Source organism: Aplysia californica, unplaced genomic scaffold, assembly GCF_000002075.1.
Source record: "Aplysia californica isolate F4 #8 unplaced genomic scaffold, AplCal3.0 scaffold00181, whole genome shotgun sequence".
NCBI lineage: Eukaryota > Metazoa > Mollusca > Gastropoda > Aplysiida > Aplysiidae > Aplysia > Aplysia californica.
Window position 1 is genome coordinate 201,812 of NW_004797451.1, and position 10,925 is coordinate 212,736.

The window sequence follows — 10,925 nt, forward strand, 5'->3', positions numbered from 1 at the left end:
ACACACACACACACACACACACACACACACACACAAAGTCAACACTTCCTTCTCCAGTTGTTTGTGGGACTGGAAGCTGTATTATTTTCTTTCTCTTTTTCACTCCATTTCCGTCTCTCTGCCTCTGTCTTTCTTTTTGTCTCTCTCTCTTTGTTTGCATCTGTCTCTTTCTTCAGCTCTCTCAAAATAAATCCTCATCTCTTCCTGTTTTTGCATCGTCTCAAAATAACATTGTGCGTGTATCTAGCTTACGATTATTATTGTTTATATTGCTGCTCATTTATGTTATGCATATGACTGTAAGCCTACGTGTGTGTGCATGTGTGTGTGTGTGTGTGCGTGTGTGTGTGTGCGCGCGCGGGTGCGTGAGTGTGTGTGTGCGTGCATGTTTGTGTGTGTGTGGGTGTGTGTGAAACACCAAACCAATGAGGCAGGATCTAGACAATAAAGATGCATCTTATCTTATCTTATCTCTCTTTTTGTTGAGATTGTTGAGAACCGACGCTTTCAGTACTCTTCATTTCTCTTTCAAATATTTTATAGTTCGCACTGCCACACCACATGCATTCCCCTTCGATGATATTCTCTGCCATATCTCTTTCTTCATCTCACGGGTTACGGTGGAACTGTGGCTGGTGAAAAGGGTCACCTTTTCTACTTGCAGCTCTTCAACTACTTCAAGTAGTATTTGAATTACCTCAGCACTGAAGTTCACTTTTCCTTCCCTTTTCGCAACTTTCTCCACCATGATGCACAGTTCAGAAACTCCCACATGTTGTTGGAAATTGAATGTCCAAAAGCACACAGTGACAGCAGAGCAGGTTTGCCCAGTAATCTACAAATATCTCATATTGCACTTTGCGTTTAGCTATACATTTCCATTTAGCGCGATGTGCATACAAAATACGGTTAGTGTTTGTACGCGGTTAGGGCCTGTATAGCTAACCGTATTTAAGCTCTAAGCGCATTTAAGCTAACTGGTTCTGATATGCATACAGGCCCTAATCTGTTACAAAGAAAGATACAGAAGGTCATTTTTAACATCACCCATCCAAATTCTTTCATTTTAACCATCTTGTTATAAGTATTCATATGACCTTAGAGCATGAATCAGAATAACATTGAGTATGTATCTAGCTTAAGATTATTATATTTACATTGATGTTCATTTATAATAAGCATGTGACTGTGGGCCTGCGTGGGTGTGCATGTTTGTGTGTGTGTGTGTGTGTGTGTGTGTGTGTGTGTGTGTGTGTGTGTGTGTGTGTGTGTGTGTGTGTGTGTGTGTGTGTGTGTGTATGTGTGTGTGTACGTGGTGAAACACCAAACTAATGTTCCAGGAACTGGACAATAAAGAGGTATCTTATCTTATCTTATCTTCTCTTATATTATCTTTATTTGGTAAACACACAACACAAGACACAAAGACAAACACACACAAAGTCAATACTTACTGTTCCAGCTGTCTGTGGTAGTGAAATCTGCGAAAGGGAAAAAAACGTTTTCTAGATAAACAATATCAAATATTTCCCGGTATTCTTATGGTCTGAACTAAGGATTTCTGTCTTTCTCTTTCTTGAAAACACAAAGAGTCAGTACGAAGATAAAGAAAAGAAAACACAAAGAGTCAGTACGAAGATAAAGAAAAGAAAACACTAAGAGTCAGTACGAAGATAAAGAAAAGAAAACACAAAGAGTCAGTACGAAGATAAAGAAAAGAAAACACTAAATGAGATTTTTCTGGCTCATGCCATAATATTCTCTCGTCACCTAAATTCGTCTTTCTTTTACTCTCACAATCCCTTCCTATCTTTCTGTTTTAATTACACACAAAATATGATAAAACAAAGATTTCACACTCACTGCTTGGGTTGGGTGTGCTACTGGAACCTGTGAACACAGAAATAAAGTCAACTTTACCAACTACAGTCGAACCTGCCCTGACGGCCACCTCTATAAGACGGCCACCTGAACAAACGGCCACTTTCCATTTCCCCCCTTGCGTTTTTTCTATATAATTTAACTGTGTAAAACGGGCACTTGTCCAACGCGGCCGCGGCCACAATAATTTAACACACAACCCCTATAATACTAAGCAATAACACCTGTCTAAGACGGTCACCTTAGTGACTCCATTAAGCTTTGTCATAAATTGTGCATTGGCCCCCGGCGTTGTGGACGAGCCGTCATAATTCAATCACCTGTCGTTGTTGTAATGTTAGGTAGTCCCTCCAACAGATCATGTTGCGTAGGCCCCTCCCACTGTTGACCAATAGCTACCAATTTTCAGCTGCTGGTGAGGCAAGCATGTGATCCCTCATAACCCATAAGCCCCGCCCAGAACTCATACACAAATCGTAAGTGAGATGAGTGGTTACTGTTTACCCAGTCTGTAACAAAGTAACAAAGGACGTCAACATGAACTTGTTACAGAAGCGTCCCTTGTTCTCCAAGTGGTGGCGACCCATGTGTTTGTTTTAACATGGCACTCGGTCTTCTTTGTCGGATACATTTCGTTTTATTGTCACCATTGTGCAAAATTAGCGACAAAATAAAAATTACAAACGAAATACAAACCAACAGCAACAACACCAACAAACACAACAACAATGGGGCTACTTTCGATTGGGGCCTCAGATGGGAATGGTTTGTTTTCTTTATCTTGATCAGTCCTGCCTAAGACGGCCACCTGTCTTATGCGACCACTTTTCTCCTTGACAATGGGTGGCCGTCTTACACAGGTTTGACTGTACTTCCTACATAATCTTAGTTTTAGTTTTAGTAAGAGTTTCACGGCACTCGCAACTGCATAAGGTCATATGAGTGCCAGAAGATTAGAGGTTTTACAGCAGAGTAACAAACATAAAAAAGAAGAAGGGGAGATAAGGACGATAGATCTTTGATAGGAAAGGAGGAGCAAACCACACTAGAGCACCCGCCAACCACCTACATAATCTGTTTTAAAAAAAGCATCCATCTCTTTCATTGTCAGTCTCTATCAGTCTGTTTTACTTCATTTTCTAATTTCATTTTTCTGTCTGAATGTTTTTTGTTTGTCTGTTAATCTCACTGTATAGTCATCATTCCAAGCCAATTTGCCTACCACTCTTTCTCTCCCTTTTTGTTGTTGCTCTCTCTCTCTCTCTCTCTCTCTCTCTCTCTCTCTCTCTCTCTCTCTCTCATATGGACATATTTACACTGTACCCACACACACGCATGTGCACACGCACATTCACACACACAGTCTCAATCATACAAACTCAAGAAATAATCTCGACTTCTTCATTTCCTAAACAAACACACACAAAGTCAATACTTACTGTTATAGCTGTTTGTGGTAGTGAAATCTGCGAAAAGGAAGAAAAATGTTTTCTAGATAAAATACTATAAGATATTTTGTGATGTTCTCATTGTCTGAACTAAGGGATCTCTGTCTCTCTAACTCTCTCTTTCTTAAAAGCACAAAGAGTCAACGTGTAGACAGAAACAAAGCACGCTAAATGAAATTTGTCTGTCTCTTGCCATTATTCTTTCTCTTTATCTGCATCTGGCTCTTTCTTTGCCTCTTGGTATCCCTTCCCGTCTTTCCGTTTTGGCTTGGTACAAAATAAGATAAAAACAAACAAATATTCTGCACTCACTGCTTGTGTCAGCTGTGCTACTGGAATGTGTGAACACAGAAAAATTATAAATTTTACCAACTACTTTCAACTTATTTTGTTTGAAACAAAAAAGCATCCCTTTCATTTATTCCCGCTCTCTATCAGCATAGACTCAATTTCATCTCTCATTTCATTTGTCTGCCTGTCTGCCTGCCTGTCGGTCTGTCTTTCCATCAATCCATGCCCATTTGCCTGCACCTCCCTCTCTCCCTTTTTTTTGTTGCTCTCTCGCTCTCTCTTTCTCTCTCTCTCTCTCTCTCTCACTCTCTCTCTCTCTCTCTCTCTCTCTCTCTCTCTCTCTCATATGGACATATTTACACTGTACCCACACACATACATGTGCACACGCACACTCACACACACAGTCTCAATCATACAAACTCAAGAAATAATCTCGACTTCTTCATTTCCTAAACAAACACACAATACACACAGACAAACACACACAAAGTCAATACTTACTGTTCCAGCTGTCTGTGGTAGTGAAATCTGCAAAAACGAGGAAAAAATATTTCCTATGTAAAACACATGCACTCACACACACACACACACACACACACACACACACACACACACACACACACACACACACACACACACACACACACACAAGCATGCATCACAAATGGACACACACACATAAACACACACACAAACACACACACACAAACACACACTCACACACACACACACACACAATAACACGTTCAGAGCCTCAAGCATTCAAATTTAGAAATGATCTCGACATCTCTATTTTGTAAACACACAACATATGACACACAGACAAACACACACAAAGTCAATACTTACTGTTCCAGCTGTCTGTGGTAGTGAAATCTGTGAAAGGGAAAAAACGTTTTCTAGATAAACAATATCAAATATTTCCCGGTATTCTTATGGTCTGAACTAAGGATTTCTGTCTTTCTCTTTCTTGAAAACACAAAGAGTCAGTACGAAGATAAAGAAAAGAAAACACTAAATGAGATTTTTCTGGCTCATGCCATAATATTCTCTCGTCACCTAAATCCGTCTTTCTTTTCCTCTCAAAATCACTTCCTATCTTTCTGTTTTAATTACACACAAAATATGATAAAACAAACAAAGATTCCACACTCACTGCTTGGGTTGGGTGTGCTACTGGAACCTGTGAACACAGAAAAAAAGTCAACTTTACCAACTACTTCCTACATAATCTTAGTTTTAGTTTTAGTAAGAGTTTCACGGCACTCGCAACTGCATAAGGTCATATGAACGCCAGAAGATTAGAGGTTTTACAGCAGAGTAACAAACATAAAAAAGAAGAAGGGGAGATAAGGATCATAGATGTTTGATAGGAAAGGAGGAGCAAACCACACTAGAGCACCCGCCAACCACCTACGTAATCTGTTTGAAAAAAAGCATCCATCTCTTTCATTGTCAGTCTCTATCAGTCTGTTTTACTTCATTTTCTAATTTCATTTTTCTGTCTGAATGTTTTTTGTTTGTCTGTTAATCTCATTGTATAGCCGTCATTCCAAGCCAATTTGCCTACCACTCTTTCTCTCCCTTTTTTTTGGTGCTCTCTCTCTCTCTCTCTCTCTCTCTCTCTCTCTCTCTCTCTCTCTCTCTCTCTCTCTCTCTCTCTCTCTCTCTCATATGGACATATTTACACTGTACCCATACACACGCATGCGCACACGCACACTCACACACACAGTCTCAATCATACAAACTCAAGAAATAATCTCGACTTCTTCATTTCCTAAACAAACACACAATACACACAGACAAACACACACAAAGTCAATACTTACTGTTCCAGCTGTCTGTGGTAGTGAAATCTGCAAAAAGGAAGAAAAAATATTTTCTATGTAAAACACATGCACTCACACACACACACACACACACACACACACACACACACACACACACACACACACACACACACACACATACACCAATGTCACACACATACACACACACACACCACACACACACACACACAAGCATGCATCACAAATGGACACACACACACAAACACACACACATAAACACACACTCACACACAATAACACGTTCAGAGCCTCAATCATTCAAATTTAGAAATAATCTCAACATCACTATTTTGTAAACACACAACATAAGACACACTCACAAACACACACAAAGTCAATACTTACTGTTATAGCTGTTTGTGGTAGTGAAATCTGCGAAAAGGAAGAAAAATGTTTTCTAGATAAAAAACTATAAGATATTTTGTGATGTTCTCATTGTCTGAACTAAGGGATCTCTGTCTCTCTAACTCTCTCTTTCTTAAAAACACAAAGAGTCAACGTGAAGACAGAAACAAAGCATGCTAAATGAAATTTGTCTGTCTCTCGCCATTATTCTTTCTCTTTATCTGTATCTGGCTCTTTCTTTGCCTCTCGGTATCCCTTCCCGTCTTCCCGTTTTGGCTTGGTACAAAATAAGATAAAGACAAACAAATATTCTGCACTCACTGCTTGTGCCAGCTGTGCTACTGGAATGTGTGAACACAGAAAAAAATTAATTTTACCAACTACTTTCAACTTATTTTGTTTGAAAAAAAAAGCATCCCTCTCTTTTATTCCCAGTCTCTATCAGCATAGACTCAATTTCATCTCTCATTTCATCTGTCTGCCTGTTTGCCTGTCTGTCTATCTGTCGGTCTGTCTTTCCATCAATCCATGCCCATTTGCCTGCACCTCCTTCTCTCCATTTTTTCTCTCTCTCTCTCTCTCTCTCTCTCTCTCTCTCTCTCTCTCGCTCTCTCTCTCTCTCTCTCTCTCTCTCTCTCATATGGACATATTTACACTGCACAAATGCACACGCATGTGCACACGCACACTCACACACACAGTCTCAATCTTACAAACTCATGAAATAATCTCGACTTCTTCATTTCCTAAACAAACACACAATACACACAGACAAACACACACAAAGTCAATACTTACTGTTCCAGCTGTCTGTGGTAGTGAAATCTGCAAAAAGGAAGAAAAAATATTTTCTATGTAAAACACATGCACTCACACACACACACACACACACACACACACACACACACACACACACACACACAAGCATGCATCACAAAAGGACACACACAAACACACACTCACACACAATAACATGCTCAGAGTCTCAATCAAACAAACTTAAAAATAACCTCAACGTCTTTATTTTGTAAACACACAACACACGACACACAGACAAACACACACATAAGTCAATACTTACTGTTCCAATAACAACAGATAACGACAGATAACAACTGATAACAACAAAGCAAAAATTACACTAAGCATATATAGTTTTCATTCTTAGAAGCATATACTTACTCGAGACTGTTGTATTGGTAGCTGAGGAAGAAAGAAAAATAAAAAGTATCATTTCAGAAGTGTTCACATATACACAGTCATAATTGTCCAAGACGGCCACCCAGAGTCAAGGAGAAAATTGGTTGTCTCAGGTGAATGTCTAAGACAGTGTTGTTATGTTGTTGTTGTTATCGATCCAGCAACAGCTGGGCTCTCGCCCTTCTGTCCAATGCCATGTAGCGATAAGTGCAGGTCTGCTGCAGTTGCTGTAATGTTCCATAGAGTGTGTTGTCTATGTTAGGTCTCGGAGGGAGAAGGGTAGCTCTGATGTCATTTAGGGCTGTGCAGTGGAACAGGTGATGCTCCACAGTCTCATATGCATAGTCACACAAGGGACACATTGGGGGAAGTTCCGGGTTTATTCTGTTCAGGTGGAAGTGGAGCTGTATATGTTCTGTTCGTAGGCGGAAGATCGTGGTCTGTTTCTTTCTCTGAAGGTGGTTGATATTGTCATTCCTTTTTGTTGTGGTCATATGTTTGAAAACTTCTCTGCCTGTCTTTCCCAGGGCCCATCTGTTCATCCAATCTTGTTTGTTGTTGCTTTTGATGATTTGTTTTGCAGTGTTGTACAGTGTTGTTATAATATTTTCAAAAAAACAAAGGTGGGTAGTGGGAAGTGGTCATTTGTATTGACGGTTGTCTTATACAGGTGGTCGCTTGAGCTGGTTTGACGGATAGTGCAAATTTAATTTAAAAGGAAAGACTTTGCTTTCAACCAGTTCATAAAATTATTGATAAGAACAAAATCTATAAAAGTACAAAACCAAATAAAACTGGGCTATCAAATAGTAGCTTGGTCTGTCAAAAGCTAGCATTTAAAGATAAGCAGCGCCCCACCTTTGGTTGATTTTCTCAACTGTCACTGAAAAGATCTGAAATGTAAACACCCTGGACACCATTTTTCAGAGCCAGGGTATCATCGCACAAAATAGTGTTTTTTAAGGCAGTTCAAACTGAATATTCTATATAGTATCTACCAAAAAAAGCATAAATTCCATATATCCAAGGTCCCTGCAATATTCCTGTAATGATATGCTACAAGGGCATGGTTTGAGGATTGCACCCTTTCAAAGCAATAAGGTAATTTATGAGGGGGAACCCCAAAATGATTATCTGTTTTCTGTACAATGTAACAAAGAGGGTGCGGGGAAGCAATAAAAAGTCCTTAAACAACACAAACTCTTCAGGAGCTGAGCCAGAGTCATCAAAACTGTTGTCCAACAAGATCCCAACTTAACGGCCTAAACTCACAATTTCCACAAGTGAAGGCAAATCCATGGCCGCTTTCGCAAGTTGCATCTCCACACAGAACTGTGGACCACTTGCAAACGTCAAGGTCTGGGGAAAGATGAAAAAAATCAAACTTTCTGAGAATAGACAAAAGAACATCTTCACAGGTGGGAGAAATCTACTAAATAGACACTAGAATATAACAAGAGAAAGCTGTACTGATCAGACTTCATTGAAGAAGAAACGTTGTTGGTCTATGCTCCTCTGTAACCAAGTGAATCTGATTTGAATATAAACCACCAGGAAAGGTGAGCTACATAAACCAGACATTTCTAGAGACTGCTTACAGTAACATTTACATTGTGTATATAGGCCTTATAGTTATAAAATAAAATGGGTTCTAATTTTTCAAAGAAACATAAAATATCAGTATGCCAATTCCACACCACCCCCCTCCCTCCCCCAAACACATAGAAAAAAAGAAATAAAAACAGACTAATTGCTCTATAGAGAGACCAAACAAAATCAAACAATCTATGCTAACATAAAAAAATATTGAAAGACAAACCCAAATCAAAATTAACATCAGGTTTGACCTTGAATTAGATACCTTGAAAGATATCAAAGAGTCTTGTTTGGTTTTCCGTACCTGGACTTATTTTTATTTTCACCCTATAATAACTGAGATGGATCTCAACATTTGCACCCCAACCCCACTCCCATGTAACCCTTAACTTACCTAGTGGAGACATGTCAGTTTGAGCATCATACTCGCTCTCATAGACTTCCATTCTAGCTGGGCTGTGCACTATCCCGTTCCCAGTAGACACTTCCAAATTTCCAGCCGCGACCAGCTCAGCAATGGATTGAAAAACCTTGTCAGTTTCTCTTGCATCATACACTTGGAGATAGAAAATCATTGCAGTGGATTCACCACCTGCTCCTAGCGGACTGTGGAAGAAAATGAATAGCTAAGTAAGTTAAATTTTTGTCTTGATTCTCTTGAAGCATCAATGTTGTCTCACCCTGGTTTCACTAGTAGCAACCCTTTGTTTTGGTTCAGTGTCTTGGCAATTATTTTTTGACTCTTTACTGTTTTATAGATCTCTTCATTTCTCATTCATTGCTTTTTCTGTCATTTTTCGTTTCATTTTTTACACATTTATTTCTGATATGAGATAATATTTCAGTTTCATACTTAAAAAGGTATTTACGTATCATCGCAGTGAAATCAGGTGCTCATCAAAATAATGAAGCTGAAGAAACTGACTTTTTTCCTTTTTTTTTTGGCTCAAAACTTTTATATCCATTTGAAAATACATTTCTGTGTGGACTTTACTGAAACACATTGATCAAAGACAAAGGTACAAAGAATATAAACTTACAGTTTCCAAATACACTCAAGCCTTGGAAGTCACCAATCTTTGGCTCTTATGAGCGTGACGATCTAGAACTTGCACACACACACAGACACACACAAACACACACACATAAAAGACATAGAGACACACTCACAGACAGACAGACACACACACTCACACTCACACACACACACAGACAAACATACATAAACATTAGAGTTGGGGTGAGTGGACAGATGGGTTCGTTACTCATGGACTCACTCAGAGCGAGCGAGTAACGGACGGCCAAGCGAGCGAACTGCAAACCTCAAGACAGTTAATTTTTTGGTCCGCTCCACAATTTTACTCTCTCAGTGGGCGGACTACAGACCTCAAGTCTCAAGTCAGTTCATTTTTTGGGTTCGCTTCCCAATTTTTTTCACTGAGTGGACAGGCGAACGGACGAACTCTAGCAGATAGCATACTCGACGCGAAGTTAGGATCCTCGTCTATTGTTTGTTAATTAGGCCTAATGTTTCAAACCACTAGCGGTGCCACAGGGAGTGAGAGAGGCTGGTGACATAGCACTATGTGTGTAACCTTTCACCTCATATGTGGCTCACACTGTGTACGTTCCAATTATTGCAAAGGCCTGGGGGAGGGGGGAAGGGGGGTAGAGAAATTTCTGCCATGAACGCCTAACTACAATGTGGGGCAGGAGGGTGATATTTTAATTAATTAAATATTTATTTTTTAGGGGGAGAGGAGGGGGTTGTAAGTAGCATGCAATGGAAGGAGTCACTCCCTGTCCGTTATCCGTCCGCCCCCCTCTCGAATGCATGGAGTCTCTCCGTCCGCCCGTCCGTCTGCTCGCTAAACAAACTGTTGTCTCTGTCTGATGTGTAGTGAGTAGTGAGTAATGAATAGGCCAGGGCAAGATCGACTCTGGGATCGATTCTTTTGAGTCCAAATGAGGACTCAAAGAATCGATCTTGTTCCCAGACTCTAAGCTTCGAGTCCGCCCAGGGTCGACGCCTCCCGTCTCCTTTTTTTTAGCCTGGTTCCTAGCCTAGACTCCGAGAATCGAGGCAAGAATCTAAATCTCTACCGCACTTTTACAGTCCTGTCGTGGGATAGGCCTAGGGCTGTCCCACCCCACAGTCGAGTTTTTTGCTTCAAAACAGACACCGCACCAGGACGGGACTGATCCGGCGCATAAGGCGGCTTCTTTGATGTTGGCCTAGGCGGAGTTAAAAATGCATTCCAAAAATTTCTTAAATATTGGCCAAATTTAAGAAATAATAAGATTTTCG

The 10,925-nt window shown here is 40.1% G+C and overlaps 1 protein-coding gene across 1 annotated transcript in view; it reads right to left on the reverse strand.

Annotated features, from left to right (window-relative positions):
- Positions 1-1,454: 1,454 nt before the first annotated feature.
- The window catches only part of LOC106011777, a gene marked incomplete at its 3' end in the record, with an annotated part of 52,417 nt that continues 42,946 nt past the window's right edge, over positions 1,455-10,925 (reverse strand). The window contains 12 exon segments of the mRNA XM_013082556.2: positions 1,455-1,481; positions 1,864-1,890; positions 3,321-3,347; positions 4,125-4,151; positions 4,473-4,499; positions 4,780-4,806; positions 5,456-5,482; positions 5,822-5,848; positions 6,620-6,646; positions 7,004-7,024; positions 8,294-8,380; positions 9,012-9,223. Of these exon segments, the coding sequence (XP_012938010.1) occupies positions 1,455-1,481; positions 1,864-1,890; positions 3,321-3,347; positions 4,125-4,151; positions 4,473-4,499; positions 4,780-4,806; positions 5,456-5,482; positions 5,822-5,848; positions 6,620-6,646; positions 7,004-7,024; positions 8,294-8,380; positions 9,012-9,223 (563 nt within the window).